General features: G+C 45.6%; 1 protein-coding gene across 7 annotated transcripts in view; it reads right to left on the bottom strand.

Moving 5' to 3' along the window:
* The window catches only part of LOC126272780 (protein sidekick), a 614,097-nt gene that overhangs the window by 133,623 nt on the left and 461,522 nt on the right, over window positions 1–18,952 (bottom strand). For all 7 annotated transcript variants that reach the window (XM_049975937.1, XM_049975981.1, XM_049975945.1 and 4 more), the window contains exon 2: window positions 1,074–1,169. In XM_049975937.1, the coding sequence (XP_049831894.1) occupies window positions 1,074–1,169 (96 nt within the window). The remainder of the gene's footprint in view (window positions 1–1,073; window positions 1,170–18,952) is intronic.

Here is an 18,952-nt window from a genome sequence, read left to right as displayed (position 1 = left end):
ATGAAATGATGATGAAGACAACACAACATCCAGTCCCTGAAAGGAGAAAATCCCCGACCCAGCCGGGAATCGAAAGCGGGCCACTTAGGACGGTGACCCGTCACGATGACCATTCACATATCGGGGCGGACAATAGTAGAATAATAATCGCACACTAAGTAAAGGATATATATTTAGCAAACTGTTGTCCACTGTACTGAAATATGCGGTTTGGGTAGCATCATGCCTCGACATATGTAGGTTTCCTATACACGACGATTATAGTTTCTCCACGTCCGCTAGCCGCTGCGTAGACTCACTGTTTCGGACACGGGTTTCCAACCGCAGTTTATTAGTAACAAGTCGTTCACCAAGGCAACCAAGTATCGCATTCACAGGAGACAAGACTTGTCTACGCAGCAGCTAGCTCCGACGTCTCCACTGGCGATCGTGGCAGTCAGTCGCGATCACTGAATAACAAACAGCATTGGGAGACGTTCCGGTTACGGTCCGTTAGCGTCCGAAGTCAGGTTCACTGCCGAGTAGGCGACGCCTGTAACTTCGACGCTCGGTAGCGACATTGGATGACGTGTCCTCAGTTTGTTCCTCAAGCCACCCTTTAAACCCATCGATGTTTGTTGGTATGGTTTTGTAGCATCCTGCATAAATGTCACAAATAAAGCGACACAAAGTCTACCTCAATTTCTGTCTGTGCACATTTCAGGTAGGTCCATCAATATATATTTCTATCACAAATATTTCTACCGCTTTTTATCTCAAGTTACCGTCATCTAATTTCTATCACCCAAGTCCATCCGTCTCGAATTGAGGATATACGGCGAATCAGTTTTTACATTTTTTGAATGATTCAAACTGAAGAAAGAAGTTACGCTTATCATCTTTCAATGAAAATAATCTGGATCTTCTACAGTTCTGTAAATAACGATTCCGTTTGAATCGTGTTGATCATAAACCAGTTTATTATCTACACGTTTCGTCCGCGAAGGAAACGAGAAGAAATAATGGTGCAACAGAAACAAAACATGTTACTACTCACGAAGTAGAGATGATATCTAATTGGTTAAGTTACTCACCGATGGCTTGGCACTGCAGTATCTTGGTGCGTCCTTCGCCGATGATGCTGTTCGTTGACGACGGCTGTGTGACGAAACGGGGAGCCTGTGTCGGATCTGCAAAGAAATAAGACAATCCGATGAGAACTACTTGTATTTCTCACAGAGATAAGAAAGTGACATACACGAAATTCCAAATAATTGCATTATTCCGTAATATGATTTCCCGCGGTAGCTTCAGTTTTCCATTTGCAATGAAGTTTAAATTTTCAATTGGATCAAAACTAGTCTCGTACCTGACATTCGTTTATGTAGTGTCTGCAAAATACTTTCGAAACTGAAATTACTTCAACCATCAAAGTAGCAGCGAAAACACATAACAATAAGTTAAGTCCACACACATCTTGGAAATGATTACATATAATGTGACACTACGAGGCCCATACAACGGGCTTAAAGTGAATTTCCTACAGCTTGTTTAATAGAAGTGACAAAACCTTATGGTCATGCATTATGACTTAAGACATGGCTTGTTTTAGGCAAACATTTAAATAATATTTTATGTTCTGAAGAAGACGTTATTACTAACGTTGAAACCTAGGTAAACGATAAAGTTAACCTGCAACTGTAGGCTGTATATTCTTATATAGGCGAGTATTTTTGTAAAAGCAATTATACCAAATAATTCTCTCTACAAAGAGAAGGAGAAACTGAAAAATTACCAACTGTTTTCAAACGCAATCGGAGTCAGCATCCTGGCTGGCACAAGTTTGAAGAATGTGTTGCAATTTCCATTGTCCAACGGGAAATAATAAACCATGTTCCTACGCCTGATATCCTTTATTCCGAGCTTCCTGCACACCTTCAGACACCCGACGGAGCAGCTTCGATAATGGGCATATTCGTGCATTAAAACTATGTGGTCTGATGTCGGCATCTGGCATTATTGCAGAACATTGTCCATTGCTGTAGAATAATATTGTCTACCGTGGGGCACTACCGCACGGTAGAACACACAAATATGCTGAACTAGTTAACCACACCATTAACGTATGAGGAGAGCCATTTACACAAGTAGAGCCACGCATAGGAAGTTTTGCAGCCAACGACTTTGGATAATAAGGTGATAGTTAAGTGTTAAGTCGAAACACGCAATAACACCGACTAAAAACCTCATAAACCCACCTTCTGGAATGATAGCCATCTTGTTTTATCCTGACAACTGGGCGAGAGCGCTTTTTATACAGTGAAGAGCCAAAGAAACTGGTACACCTGCTTAGTATCGTGAATGCATAATGCAGATGAATGGATGCAGGTGATCACACACAGGATACTTACGTACGTGTCACCTGTCAGAGTCGTATCTAGACCTATCAGGGGTCCCAAATCACTCCAACTGCACACGACCTACACACAATTACAGAGCCTCCACCAGCTGACATGCAGGGTCCATAGATTCATGAGCTTTGTCCCCATACCCGTACACGTCCATCTGTTCGATACTATTTGAAACGATACTTGTCCCATCAGGCAAAATGTTTCCAGTCATCAACAGTCCAATGTCGGTGTTGACGGGCCAAGCCGAGGCGTAAAGCTTTATGTCATGCAGTCATCAAGGATACACGAGTGGGTCTCCGGCTCCGAAAACCCATATCGATGATGTTTCGTTGAATGGTTTGCACGCTAACACTTGTTGATGGCCCAGTAGTGAAATCTACAGCAATATGTGGAATGATTGCTGTTCTGTCACGTTGAACGATTCTCTTCGAGCGTCGTTGATCCCGTGCTTGCATTATCTTTTTCCGGCCGTAGTGATGTCGGAGATTTGATGTTTTACCGGATTCCTGATATTCACGGTACTCTTGTGAAATGGTCGTAAGGGAAAATCCCCATTTCATCGAAACCTCGGAGATGCTGTGTCCCTAACCTGTCATTGTAGCAGCAGTAACTGATCTAACAACTGCGCCTGACACTTGTTGTTTTATATAGGCGTTGCCGATTGCAAAGCCGTATTCTGTCTGTTTACATAGTATTTGTACAGAAACCAGATGGCAGTTATAAGAGTCGAGGGGCATGAAAGGGAAGCAGTGGTTGGGAAGGGAATGAGACAGGGTTGTAGCCTCTCCCCGATGTTATTCAATTTATATATTGAGTAAGCAGTAAAGGAAAGAAAAGAGAAATTTGGATGGGTATTAAAATCCATGGAGAAGAAATTAAAACTTTGAGGTTCGCTGATGACATTGTAATTTTTTCAGAGGCAGCAAAGGACCTGGAAGAGCAGCTGAACGGAATGGACAGTGTCTTGAAAGAAGGATATAAGATGAACATCAACAAATGCAAAACGAGAATAATGGAATGTAGTCGAATGCTGAGGGTATTAGATTAGGAAATGAGACGCTTAAAGGAGTAAATGAGATTTGCTATTTGGGGAGCAAAATAACTAATGATGGTCGAAGTAGAGAGGATATAAAATGTAGACTGGCAATGGCAAGGAAAGCGTTTCTGAAGAAAAGAAATTTGTTAACATCGAGTATAGACTTAAGTGTCAGGAAGTCGTTTCTGAAAGCATTTGTATGGAGTGTAGCCATGTATGGAAGTGAAACGTGGACGATAACTAGTTTGGACAAGAAGAGAATAGAAGCTTTCGAAATGTGGTGCTACAGAAGAATGCTGAAGATTAGATGGGTAGATCACATAACTAATGAGGAAGTACTGAATAGAATTGGGGAGAAGAGAAATCTGTGGCACAACTTGACTAGAAGAAGGGATCGATTGGTTGGGCATATTCTGAGGCATCAAGGGATCACCAATTTAGTATTGGAGGGCACCGCGGTGGATAAAAATCGTAGAGGGAGACCAAGAGATGACTACACTAAGCAGATTCAGAAGGATGTAGGTTGCAGTAGGTACTGGGAGATGAAGAAGCTTGCACAGGATAGAGTAGCATGGAGAGCTGCATCAAACAAGTCTCAGAACTGAAGACCCACAACAACAACATTGTATTTGAAAACGCATGCCTATACCAGTTTCTTTGGCGCTTCACTGTTTATTGAGTAGATCAAACAAAGCAATATCCCAAAAATGTGTCGCTATCCCACTCACAGTTTACCGACTACTGTCACGGCACGTCTCATATCGACTTATGACTAGAATGCCACCGTACCAGTGGACTAGTATGCGGCAGTCCAATCTACATAAGATTTCGTGGGACTAATGTCGGAACGAGCACCCTTTTCTACTTCTATTGTGTCCGGGTTTTAAAGCGAGCTAGCCCACAGTGCGTCGGTACTAGTTGTAGCGTATGATCGCCCCCGGCGCCAGGAAGCCGGCGCGCTTTGGCTATCGGCAGATGGGCAACCGTGCAGCGCACTGGCCGTGATTTCCGGCGGCCGGCGAGCAGATAAGCCCGGAGTCGAGACCGGGGCCTAGCAGGCGTCGACCGGGTTCTAGGTCGCCGTTTCCTCGGCGGCGCCTTAGCTGGCCGCGCCGGAAGGACGCGCCTCTGATGGCTCGGGCACGTCTCGAACCTCGGTTCGCGCGCTGACGAGCGTCGATTCTCTCGTCGAGGCTCCGCGGATGGCATGCGCCAGTGCCGCAATGCAACATTTTGCTCTTGAAAAAAGTGACAGACTTGTTTTCCGCTCTCAAATGGACGGGAGGAAATTTAGAGTTTTTCGTACAGTCGACAACGAGGTACGCAGGACACGATCGGACAGAAGAAGAATGGGCGCAGGTATTCGGTTCTGTCTTCTGCTAAGAAACCCAGTGAGGTAGCGCATTGTTATGAGAGTGAACTCGCAATTAAAAGAACAGTGGTTCAAATCCCCGATCGGCCATGCTGGTTGAGATTTTCCGTGGCCTCTTCATCACTCCTCTCTCTTTGGGCCAATATTACATGAACAGGAGTTTGTTATTCCATAACGTTTTTATATTTAAATGTTAGCGTTCGAAATTTAATGACTTAAGTTTTTTCTAAAAAGCCCACATAAGTAAAAGATACTATTTTTCTTAGAGATAGAAAGAGAGAAAGAAACTTCCCCTTTTTGTTACACTTGTGTCAATGGTTCAAATGGCTATAAGCACTATGGGACTTAACATCTGAGGTCATCAGTCCCCTAGACTTAGAACTACTTAAACCTAACCAACCTAAGAACATTACACACATCCATGCCCGAGGCAGGATTCGAACCTGCGACCGTAGTAGCAGCGCGGTTCCGGACTGAAGCGCCTAGAACCGCTCTGTGTGTTTAAAGTTCACAATATGTTATTTCGATCTGTCTGAGATACATGTATAATGTTCTTTTTTAAAATAAATAACAAAGCAGGTTTTGCTTGTTTATTGTTGAAAGGTGCGAAGTTACTCAGCAATACAGTACGTTCTGACTATAACGGCATTATTGCTACCAGTACTGTTTCATCAAGTGTTTGATACGGGCACACTATCTAACATAGTAATTTCTGCGCAGCCAACATGACGAAACGATTTCTTTCTGATGAGCAGTTGAAAGCACTAGTAACCGCATCTTGACAGTGTGGACAGTATCTCTGAAGAAGAAAATCACACCAGTGACGATAGCATTCATCGGACATCTGAATCAGAAGATGTTTCAGATTCTGATACCCACATGGCAATGTGCAAGTGATGCAGGTGGTTCAGTTTAAAGACTATGCCCAGAGTAAGTGAAGTCAAATCTTCTTTTCAAACTCTTACAAGCCATAATGTTCAGAGTATTGCAAGGGTCAAACAATTTATGATGACAACAGGGAAGAATCAGATAAAATTACACTTTAATCCTACACTGGTTTGTTATTACTGACTGCTATGTGCAAATCATATGATGACTCAACAAAGAGACTATGGAAGTAAGTAGACCCATCCTTCCTACCATAATGCCACAGAATCAGTTGTTTAGAATCTCAAAAGTGTATGGAAATACTTTTGAAACTATGTAATCCTGGTACAAAAGTAACCGTAGATGTGCAAATAAAGACTGTACTTAAAATTGCAATACCTTTTAAAAAAACTTGTTAGTATAATGCCGATAAATACCAATCGCGTCATTATGACCGGAAAGAACACGTGTCTACGGCTTTGTAAGGAACGGAGCACAGTTAAATCGGTCAGGCAAAAGCTGGGACGGTTCCTTCAAAATGGACACGGCGGATTTCTTCCCCAATCCTTCCTCCAATTCGAGATTGTGCGCTCCGTATTTAATGACCTCATTCCCGAAGAGGCGTTCTAAGCAATAATCTTCCTTCCTACCTTCCTTACCGAATGAACCATACTGACACATTCCTTATGCAATTTTAGGAAATCTGTGTAAATTGGGAAAAATTCAAGCAAAGTTAACCTGCCACCAAAATACAGTGCTGCGTCACGTGAAGAACAACTGCTAGCCACGATCAACGCAAACACACTGGCAGAATGCTATGGTAAAAAAAAGAGCCGCTGCTAAAAACTGCTTAATGTTTGTGAAATGGCGTTCAGTTTGTTTGACTACAGCTGTTTCCTTGATTTTATGAAGTAAACTGCTCTCGAACAAAACACTATCACAGTTTAACTTCCTGATACCTCCTGCCGAAATCAAGAACGATGTGTCTATGCCATTATTGTTGTGTATTTTAAGTGTGTAGTTACGGTTTCTAATACGACGACTCGTTTGCTGCCGCTCTCCACTATAATCTACCTTCTGCGAGGCACTTCATCTCGGTTTCAAGAGTCGGTTACTACTGAAACTGACATCCATTTGTTTACGCGAGAGTCTACCATGACAGTCCTCTACCATTTTTACTTCTACACATATCCTTCCATTACCAAATTGATAATTCCTTGACGTTTCAATATAGGTCATACTACACTCCTGGAAATTGAAATAAGAACACCGTGAATTCATTGTCCCAGGAAGGGGAAACTTTATTGACACATTCCTGGGGTCAGATACATCACATGATCACACTGACAGAACCACAGGCACATAGACACAGGCAACAGAGCATGCACAATGTCGGCACTAGTACAGTGTATATCCACCTTTCGCAGCAATGCAGGCTGCTGTTCTCCCATGGAGACGATCGTAGAGATGCTGGATGTAGTCCTGTGGAACGGCTTGCTATGCCATTTCCACTTGGCGCCTCTGTTGGACCAGCGTTCGTGCTGGACGTGCAGACCGCGTGAGACGACGCTTCATCCAGTCCCAAACATGCTCAATGGGGGACAGATCCGGAGATCTTGCTCGCCAGGGTAGCTGACTTACACTTTCTAGAGCACGTTGGGTGGCACGGGATACATGCGGACGTTCATTGTCCTGTTGGAACAGCAAGTTCCCTTGCCGGTCTAGGAATGGTAGAACGATGGGTTCGATGACGGTTTGGATGTACCGTGCACTATTCAGTGTCCCCTCGACTATCACCAGAGGTGTACGGCCAGTGTAGGAGATCGCTCACCACACCATGATGCCGGGTGTTGGCCCTGTGTGCCTCGGTCGTATGCAGTCCTGATTGTGGCGCTCACCTGCACGGCGCCAAACACGTATACGACCATCATTGGCACCAAGGCAGAAGCGACTCTCATCGCTGAAGACGACACGTCTCCATTCGTCCCTCCATTCACGCCTGTCGCGACACCACTGGAGGCGGGCTGCACGATGTTGGGGCGTGAGCGGAAGACGGCCTAACGGTGTGCGGGACCATAGCCCAGCTTCATGGAGACGGTTGCGAATGGTTCTCGCCGATACCCCAGGAGCAACAGTGTCCCTAATTTGCTGGGAAGTGGCGGTGCGGTCCCCTACGGCACTGCGTAGGATCCTATGTTCTTGGCGTTTATCCGTGCGTCGCTGCGGTCCGGTCCCAGGTCGACGGGCACGTGCACCTTCCGCCGACCACTGGCGACAACATCGATGTACTGTGGAGACCTCACGCCCCACGTGTTGAGCAATTCGGCGGTACGTCCACCCGGCCTCCCGCATGCCCACTATACGCCCTCGCTCAAAGTCCGTCAACTGCACATACGGTTCACGTCCACGCTGCCGCGGCATGCTACCAGTGTTAAAGACTGCGATGGAGCTCCGTATGCCACGGCAAACTGGCTGACACTGACGGCGGCGGTGCACAAATGCTGCGCAGCTAGCGCCATTCTACGGCCAACACCGCGGTTTCTGGTGTGTCCGCTGTGCCGTGCGTGTGATCATTGCTTGTACAGCCCTCTCGCAGTGTCCGGAGCAAGTATGGTGGGTCTGACACACCGGTGTCAATGTGTTCTTTTTTCCATTTCCAGGAGTGTATACCATCCCTTCCCTTATTTACGGAATGTGTGAATATGGAGTATGTGGGCACTAAATTTATTACGACTTTTTGCATTATATTTCAAGTTTCAGCAGACCAAAGTACAGACCGCTACGGTCGCAGGTTCGAATCCTGCCTCGGGCATGGAACCATACGCGACTGGACCAGGAAAGGGAGGTAATGACAGAGGTATGTAAAGTGCCCTCCGCCACACACCGTTGGGTGGCTTGCGGAGTATAAATGTAGATGTAGATGTGTGTGATGTCCTTAGGTTAGTTAGGTTTAAGTAGTTCTAAGTTCTAGGGGACTGATGACCTCAGAAGTTAAGTCCCATAGTGCTCAGAGCCATTTTGAACCAAAGTACAGCATAAATCAACAGCGATAAATGTCGTTCCATAAACTCAAAATTCAGACATTTCCTGATATACATTTTCAGAAGAAATGAAGAAAATCCCTCTATGACACTGTTTACTTGCTTCTACTCCGCACTGGTTTTATCTTCACAGTTCAGCGAGAACTGGATGAGACACTGGCACAAAGCCATAAAATGAAAAGACAGTCTTTTCCCCTGGCTTCTCGGACACGGCAGAAATGTTCGCTTATCAGTAGTAATGCCGTATAAGTCACACGTCGTCTGACGAAGTAATTTATCACTCAGAGTTAGTGTAGCGAATGATCTGATGCTTGCCCCAAATCCATTTCAGCCGCACATCGACGAGCTGGTTTTGAATCTATCCAGTCCCAGGAAAAGTCAAGATTATGTTTTCCCAGCTACCTTCCTCTCCTTGTTTCAATAACGTGACGAATACGACAACCCAATTTTGATATTCATCGCTAAATATTCGACATGCCTCTCGCTAAAACGAGTTGCTGATAACCAGCTTCCGCGATTCAAGTCCCAGTCTGAACACAGGTGTGTGTTTAATATCTATTCCTTCGTTTCTTGATATTTCGTCTTGTATTCTGAGCCGGCCGCTGTGGACGAGCGGTCCTAGGCGCTTCAGTCAGGAACCGTGCTGCTGCTACGGTCGCAAGTTCGAATTCTGCCTCGGGCATGGATGTGTGTGATGTCCTTAAGTTAATTAGGTTTAAATAGTTCTTAGGGGACTGATGACCTCAGATGTTAAGTCCCATAGTGCTCAGAGCCATTTGAACCGATTTGTATTCTGACATGAGATGAGTACTTCTTTCCTTTGTCACGGTAAAAACAAAAATGCGTTCTGAATACAGCACACTGCACCATCTTCTGTGTAAATCTGCATGATAGTTCTTAGGACACTCAGGGAATCGGAGGAGCTCTCTCTTTCTTCGACTGTGTAAATACTGAATACCCAGAAGGAGTGAAACTGAAGAACTACAATGATAGTTCTACATTCCTTGTCGATACCAAATGTTGCCTGACGTACAATATACAGGGCTGATGGAAAGCGAGACTGGTGGTTGTTCGTTACGGGGCTTGCACCACGAAATATTAACCTACAGTGGCAGAGCCGATGGGAGGGGGGTATGGAATACACACGGTAAAGTATACTCGTAGATCCGATATAATTAAATTTTCCTCAAGACATTTGATTCTCGTCTTTATTTACGATTACGATGAAAGCTGAAAAAAACAACAGTAGAACTGAAAATTTGGTGTCAAAGTAAAAGTCAGGATTCCTGTACTGAAGAGCAGCGGCAGAAAATGAAACTTAATTTTACGTGACGGTGCGGTGCACGAAAACTACTACAGTTATACGATTTGTCTGCCCCCACAGCTGGAAGAGTTGCGTAGGATCGTGGACAGAGTACGCATATTCCAGCACCAAGCCAAAGGCGCCTCCAGCCACTGTTGGCCCGTCAGTATCGTCTGTTGGCGCACATCACCTTTTCAGATGCATCTCGGTTCCGTCTGGACCACTGTAATGGTGGAGTGTGCGCGACATGTTATTGAGAGGAACGCCATGCTCCAGAGTAGGTAAAGAATTCAGGAGTGCGGAGGGTCAAGATTATTTAGGTTTTCCGTGATTTCCTTAAATCACTTGAAAGCCGGGATGGTTCCGTTGAAAGGGCACTACTGATTTTGCTCCACCATTCTTCCCCAACCCGAGCTTGTCCTCCGTTCCTAATCTCGATGTCGACTACGTCACATTAAATGTCAATTTTCTCCCCTCCGGCGTAGACTGCCCGCCTCCTTCGTTGTGTGGCCAGCGTGTCTGACCGCCATTCAGTGGGCCCAGATTCGATTCTCGGAGACTGGGTATTGCGTTGTCATCATCATCACGCAGGTGGCCCGATGAGGCGCCAAGTGAAGAGACTAGTAACGCCGCGGCCAAACTTCCCAAGGTGGGTCATCACTGACATACGATCATCATCAGCGCCATCCGGAGTAGACTACAGCATCATGTGGCACGACTATGTACACCACAAATATTTACGAAGGGTAATCAAAATTTTAATGACCGAGTTTTAAGCACGAAAAATTAATTTTTTTCTTTGAATGCACGTACAGATCTGCTGTCCCAGTACACGCTGAAATCGGAAATCTGGGTGCTATAACGCCGCAGCACGCCGCAAAAGAAGTCAAAACAAAATTGCACAAGCCAAGTAAGTATAGTGTAGTAGCGTCCAGTAATTTATTCTCGCCCGTGGTCTAGGGGTAGAGTCTTTGATTATTAATCAAAACGTCCTCTTAAAATTTGATTAATAATCAGCATTTACAGCCAAAGATTTCCGGCATCACAAGTCACACTCATTCCGCCAACGGCCTTGTCAAAGAGGGCGGAGGAGCGGACAGAGGTTCAGGGCACTCTCTTGTTCTAGGGGTGGGAAATTGCCCCTAAAGGCGGAAGAATCAGCAATGATCAACGACGTGAGGATGCAGAAGGCAATGGAAACCACTCCAGTAAAGACACGTAACGTGTATCCACACGACATTTGGCCTGTAATTGAAAAAGTGTCATGATGATCTCTCCATTGGCAAAAAATTCCGGAATAGTCCCCAACTCGGATCGCCGGGAGGGGACTGCCAAAGGGGAGGCGACCATGAGAAACAGATTAAATATGAGAAAAAGATTAAATAACCAATCAAAGGATAACGTTCTACGAGTCGAGGCGTGCAATGTCAGAAGCTTGAACGTGATAGGGAAGCTAGAAAATTTGAAACGGGAAATGCAAAGGCTAAATCAAGGTATAGTAGGGGTCAGTGAAGTGAAATGGAAAGAAGACAGAGTCAATGAAGTGAAATGGAAACGAGACAAGGATTTCTGGTCGCATGAGTATGAAGTAATATCGATAGCAGAAGAAAATGGTATAACAGGAGTAGGATTAGGAATAGGAAGGTAGAGCAGTGAGTGTGTTACTACGAACATATCAGTGATAGTGTTGTTATTATCAGAAACGACAGAAAAACAACACCGACAACGATAGTTCAGGTATTCGTGCCGACGTCGCAAGCTGACGATGAAGAGATAGAGAAAATATATGTGAGGATACTGAAAGGGCAATACAGTACGTAAAGGGCGATGAAAATCTAATAGTCATGGAGAACAATTGTAGGGAAAGGAGTGGAAGAAAAGGTTACATGACAATATGGGCTTGTGACAAGGAATGAGAGAGGAGAAAAATTGAGTTCTGTGATAAATTTCAGGTAGTAATTGCGAATACTCTCTTCAAAGAGGAGAAGGTATACACTTTACCATGAAGCTTCATCTTGACATGCTCCTGTGACTGTTAGTCCGTTAGTAACAGACTGTTAGTAACTGATCATACAGATCATAGCCGTCCCAAAAAACACGCAACGTCACTTTGCCCTATGATGGTGGAGTCTTTATAAGGTTAAAGTAGTTCTAAGTTCTAGGGGACTGATGACCTCAGATGTTAAGTTCCATTGTGCTCAGAGCCATTTGAACCTTTTTTTCCCGACGGCGATGTCTACTTGAGCAGTATTAGTGTCCATGTTTCGGAACTAAAGCCGCGCTACAGTGGTTTAAGAAGCATTATAGTGAACTCACGTTGTCTCAGCGATCAGGTTTGCCTGATGTAAATCCTATGGAACCCATATGAGTCGGTTGCCGCGTACGCAAATCAGCGACCAATTATTTACTCGGATCACATGATCTTTGCTACATACCTCCAAAAAACTACCAGGAAACTGTCGCATCCAAACTGTCCAAATCAGTGATGTATTTCGACAAAGAAGGACAAACAAGGTATTAGGCAGGTGTTCAGCAGGCCATAAACGACGTAACTTCGAAGTTAACGTGCCGTTCAGTAAGGAAAAAGTGTAACCTCCTGTTCTCTCTGTTTAATGTGAATGTTAGTTCGGAACGACATATACGCCTCGTGTGTTGTCGACCGAACGATCACAAAAGTCGATAGCTGTTTCCGTCTTCGACACGGCGTGTGACGTCTTGTAAAGTGCAGGTTAACTTATTTTTCCGAGGCCGCCATCAGGCTGCAGACTGGCTGCGGCTCGTGGCGTGCCGTGAAGACAGCGCCGGTGCCCCCGCGCACCTGTGTGTTCCCGCGAGCGGCTCTCCAGCTGTGGCGGCCGCCTTTGTCAATACGGAGCCGCCGCGGGCGCCGGCCGCTGCCTCGCCGTGGGAAAGCACGGCTGCACGCCCGCCGCCGCAACACGTGCGCTTCACAGGCCCCGTAAACACCGGCCTCTCCACAAAACAATCGCCACAGTTTACTTCGCTTTGCGCTCACCACGGCATCCGGGTACGTTAATCTCTTTCCATATTTGCGCTCCGCGAGCCACCTAAGGGTGGTGCAAGGCACTTCGGGTACGGTTACCATTTTACAATTCCACCGGTGGAGGATGCGTTATGTACGTGTACCACAGGAGTTGGCTCAGCATATCCGTAACAGTCTCGTGAATACTGTAACGGGCTATCGGATCGTTCAGTCGAGAATTGGCAAGCCAATCAAGCAAAATCGTTGTGAACATTGAGGCAATCATCCAGCGGACGCACCAGGCTGAAGATACCCGTTTGGTAAGGAATTCCGTAATTGCCTGGTGCACGTTCTCGTCCGACAGGAATCTTCGATCTTTCAAGGTCTTTTTCAAGAGACCGAAAGCGTAATGGCATACGCACGGACTATAGGGAGGGTGTTAGAGTGTCTCACACTGGAGTTTGCGTAATTTCTGCGTTACGTCTCCTATATGGTGACATGCGTTATCACGAAGTAGCAGCAACCCTTCTCGTAGTTTTCTCGGACGTCTCGCCTTAATTGCACGCCGTAATTTCTCCAGCGTTACGCAGCACCGCTCCCCAATGAAGGAGACAGCACGTTCCTTGAAATCAATACACAATGTTCCCCGGAAATCAAAATCAAAGAGCAGGGTGAACATCACCTCTGGCTGGCTCTTGGACTTTTCTTGAGACGAGAGGACAATAGATGACAGTGAAACTTCCTGGCAGATTAAAACGGAGTGCCGGACCGAGACTCGAACTCGGGACCTTTGCCTTTCGCGGGCAAGTGCTCTTCCAACTGAGCTACCCAAGCATGACTCACGCCCCGTCCTCACAGCTCTAATTCCGCCAGTAGCTCGTCTCCTACCTTCCAAACTTCACAGAAGCTCTCCTGCGAACCTTGCAGAACCAGCACTCCTGGAAGAAAGGATATTGCGGAGACATGGCTTAGCCACAGCCTGGGGGATGTTTCTGCAAGGTGCTAGTTCTGCAAGGTTCGCAGGAGAGCTTCTGTGAAGTTTTAAAGGTTGGAGACGAGGTACTGGCGGAATTAGAGCTGTGATGAGGGGGCGTGAGTCGTGCTTGGGTAGCTCAGTTGGTAGAGCTCCTGCCCGCGGAAGGCAAAGGTCCCGAGTTCGAGTCTCGGTCCGGTATACCGTTTTAATCTGCCAGGAAGTTTCATATCAACGCACACTCCGCTGTAGAGTGAAAATTTCATTCTATAATAGATGACAGTACTGCACCGTCAACGCTTTCGACACCGATTCCCAGTGGTGGCACCAGTTTTCGTCGACTGCAACAGTACGCTCAATGAACGTGTTGCTATGTGTCTAATTGCGACTAGCACAGAATTCATTTGACAACGGTGGTTTTCGACAACCATGCTGTCCCATACGCATTCTTCATTCTCCGATGGATGTCCACTGGTTTTGTCATTCGCCACCCAAGAAAAGAATGACAACACGTTGGTCCTCTTTGGACGCATTTGGTGATAACGCCGCCATAGTTCACGTTTCTCCTATTTATTACACCCATATCGGAAAGACACGAATGCCACATTCATACCTTTCCCACATGTCGATGCTTATATAGTCGTATCGAAGTCACGCTACGTTGCATATAAGCTGCAGCAAGGCCCTCAAACAGAAACTTTTTGATCGCCCCATACAGTTTACTAAGACGAAACGTGCTGTTCTTCGCCAGACATTTTTCATTTCTCCTACTAATCCAACCTGATAAGGGTCCTAGACTGAGGACCAATACCCAAGAATCGGTCTTAGAACCCACTTCATTCATGGATGAAGCCTGGCGTTTGCTTTTCCTACAGTTTATGTGGCTATTCCGCTTTAGGTCTCTTCAGATAGTTACTCCAAGTATCTTACGGTTATTACCGTTTCCAGTGATTTTTCGCCAACAGCGTAATCGCCTATCTACGCGCTGTACATTAAACGTATTTATCCCTGCATCAATGGTCAATCCTTTTCAGATTTTCCTGCATTTCGCTACAGTCTTCTGACGTTGCAATCTTGCTACAAACGAAAGAATTGATTGCGAACAGTCAAACAGAGCTTCCTTGCTATCCCTGGATCATTTTTATACACTAAGATGAGAGAAGGCATACGATACCTCCTAATATCGAATATCTTGAGAATGTCTTTATTCTGTGACACGAATAGTTTCTGGTCCCACCACTGCTAACAGAATATTCGATTTCCTTGGCGCATTTACTGTGGGATCCTTGCTACTGGCACACGTGGACTAGCTTTCATCGGGAATTTATACAAGACGCCGTGTTGTCTCCAATTTTCGTAGTTTCATTTGAATGGAAGAGAAGATTTTTTTCAAGCTGCTCACCATCACTGCAAAAGATATTTATCAGCAGGACCTAAACTTGAGCAACTCTATATCTTACAGAAAATTTCATAATAGCAAAAAAAGTGTGTAACCTGTGTATCCTTGATGACTGTGTGTGTGTGTGTGTGTGTGTGTGTGTGTGAGAGAGAGAGAGAGAGAGAGAGAGAGAGAGAGAGAGAGAGAGAGAGAGGGTGAGAGAGAGAGAGAGAGGGTGAGTCACCTAACGTTACCGCTGGATATATTTTGTAAACCACAACAAATACTGACGAACCGATTCCACAGACCGAACGTGAGGAGAGGGGCTAGTGTAATTGTTTAATACAAACCATACAAAAATGCACGGAAGTATGTTTTTTAACACAAACCTACGTTTTTTTAATGGAACCACGTTAGTTTTGTTAGCACATCTCAACATATAAACAAATACGTAATCAGTGCCGTTTGTTGCATTGTAAAATGTTAATTACATCCGGAGATATTGTAACCTAAAGTTGACACTTGAAACCTCCGACGTTCAGTTGCGTGTTGTAACAAACACGGGTCACGGTCGGCGAGCAGCATCTGCAGGGACATGTTTACGATGACGACCGTGTTTACGAGTGTGGCTGTAGTCCACTGTTGTGGTTTGGTCTAGCTGCCGCAGTGTCCGCAAGTAGCGCTTGCTGCTATTGTTATTCTGCATTCGTCTCCGCACGCAGACCAACTTGTGTACACCGTGTTACCAGACGTCTGTGATAGTGTAATGTTGTAGGAACTGTGACCATGGTGTATTCGAACTCTGAAAAGGCGGAGATGATACTCATCTATGGCGAGTGTCGACGAAATGCAGCTGAAGCCTGCAGGGTTTATGCAGAACGGTACCCGGACAGAGAGCATACAAAGTGCCGTACATTGCAAAACATCTACCGCCAACTGTATGCAACAGGTATGGTCGTAGCACGCAAACGGGTCCGTAACAGGCCCGTCACAGGAGAAGCGGGTGCAGTTGGTGTGTTAGCTGCTGTTGCCATGAATCCACGCATGAGTACACGGGACATTGCGAGAGCCGGTAGACTGAGTCAAAGTAGTGTCATGCGCATACTTCATCGTCACCGCTTTCACTCGTTTCATGTGTCGCTACATCAGCAATTACATGGTGATGATTTGAATCATCGAGTGCAATTCTGTCAATGGGCATTAACAGAGAATGCGTTGCAGTCCTACCTGTTTACCGATGAAGCGGGTTTCACAAACCACGGGGCAGTGAATCTACGGAACATGCATTACCGGTCCGTGGACAATCCTCGATGGCTCAGACAGGTAGAGCGACAGCGACCGTGGACTGTAAATGTATGGTGCGGAATCATTGGCGATCACCTCATTGGTCCGCACTTCACTGCACGGGCCCAAACAGCTGCAACATATATCGCGTTTCTACAGAATGATCTGCCAACGTTGCTCGAAAATGTCCCACTGGAAACGCGTCGACGTATGTGGTATCAGCATTATGGTGCACCTGCACATTCGGCAATTAACACTAGGCTGACCCTTGACAGGATGTTCGACGGGCGTTTCATAGGACGTGGAGGACGAATAAATTGGCCAGCCCGTTCTCCTGATCTTACACCTCTGGACTTCTTTCTGTGGGGTACGTTAAATGAGAATGTGTACCGTGATGTGCCTACAACCCCAGAGGATATGAAACAACGTATTGTGGCAGCCTGCGGCGACATCACACCAGATGTACTGCGGCGTGTACGACATTCATTACGCCAGAGATTGCAATTGTTTGCAGCAAATGATGACCACCACATTGAACATCTATTGGCCTGACATGTCCGGACACACTCTATTCCACTTCGTAATTGAAAACGCGAAACCACGTGTGTACGTGTACCTCACCCCTCATGGTAATGTACATGTGCGTCAGTGAAAAAGACCAATAAAAAGGTGTTAGCATGTGGACGTAATGTACTGTTCCAGTCTCTTCTGTACCTAAGGTCCATCACCGTTCCCTTTGGATCCCTACGTAATTCGGTGCTCTCAGATACACACGATCGAACAGCGGAGGAGTGGTACTCAAGCGTCAACTTTAGGTTACAATATCTCCGGATGTAATTACCATTTTACAATGCAACAAACGGCACTGATTACGTATTTGTTTATATTTACAGACGTGCTAACAAAACTAACGGGGTTCCATTAAAAAAAAGTAGGTTTGTGTTAAAAAACATACTTCCGTGCACTTTTTTATGGTTTGTATTAACCAATTACACTAGCCCCTCTCCTCACGTTCGGTCTGTGGAATCGATTCGTCAGTATTTGATGTGATTTTAGTTAAGGCTCACCGGCCACTTGACCATCTTTTTCTTCTTCTGTGTGAATGCACAAACAATGCCCGAACTCTTACGGAAATCGGCAACGCGCCGCGAGTAATTAGTATAATGGGCGGGGGCACTACGAATGTAGTGCGGGACAATAGGTTGAGAATGTGGGTTTCGCGGGAAGCGTGCCAGAGATAAATAAATCCCTGCTGTCGCACTATCCTCTCTGTCATCGGTGGCTCAGATGGATAGAGCGTTTGCTACGTAAGCAGGAGATCCCGGGTTCGAGTCCCGGTCGGGGCACACATTTTCATCTGTCCCCGTTGACGTATGTCACCGCCTGTAAGCAGCTAAGGGTGTTCATTTCATTGTAATTTTAATAATTAACAGCCTTGGTTGCACTGTTTGCCTAGAATTTATCTAGGTTTCAGTCGGGGTAACCCAACCTTCTTCAGAATAACAGTAACTACCGTCTTTCCTTAGTGGACATCGTCAAGGTAAAACTACAAATCCATAAATTATCGGCCACGAGTGGCTGCCGCACCGCGGTCGTGAAGTGGGGCCGAGGCAGTTCCAGGTAAGTTTTATAGTCTGACGATAATTTATGGATTTGTAGTTTTAGCTTGACGATGTCCACTATGGAAAGACGGTAGTTACTGTTATTCTGAAGAAGGTTGGGTTATCCCGACTGAAACCTAGGTAAATTCTAGGCAAACAGTGCAACTGAGGCTGTTAGTTATTAAAATTAACATTTACACAGTTGCTGGCAGGGCCGCGAAATGTTGAAGACTTTTGATAGGTCATCATAGTGCCTACCACTGAAGAGGTATACTTTCGTAGCACACAAGTTGCAACGCTAAAAACATCAACTGCAAATGTACCCTACCGATATATACACATTGTGGCTAAAATGACACGTTTTAGAGAGATCCTCAACTTGGTTTGAAACAGCTTATATTCGTACACGTTTCTACGAGAAAGAAAACCCACCAAATACGTTGTTTAACGAAATGCAATATGGCGGCTATTATGTTCCACCTGTGACGTAAAACGAAGTCGCATCTCATTGACCACGTCCCTCTCCACGAGACAAAAATCTGATATACCAGATCCCTTATTTTACGCTCCACAGTCTAGTGGAGCGTGGAATTCAACGCTGTAACGTCACCAGCTCCTCCTCCACGTGCGTTATCACACCCCGTCGCAGGATGGCTTTAACAATCCTAGAAGCAGAGTTACACGATTGAGTCGTGGTCAGTCTCTCTCGTCCCCAGCTTGCTCG

The sequence above is a fragment of the Schistocerca gregaria genome, chromosome 1, assembly GCF_023897955.1.
Source record: "Schistocerca gregaria isolate iqSchGreg1 chromosome 1, iqSchGreg1.2, whole genome shotgun sequence".
NCBI classification, from domain to species: domain Eukaryota; kingdom Metazoa; phylum Arthropoda; class Insecta; order Orthoptera; family Acrididae; genus Schistocerca; species Schistocerca gregaria.
Note: the sequence above shows the minus strand (reverse complement) of the source record. Positions and strands in the feature narration are given on the sequence as shown.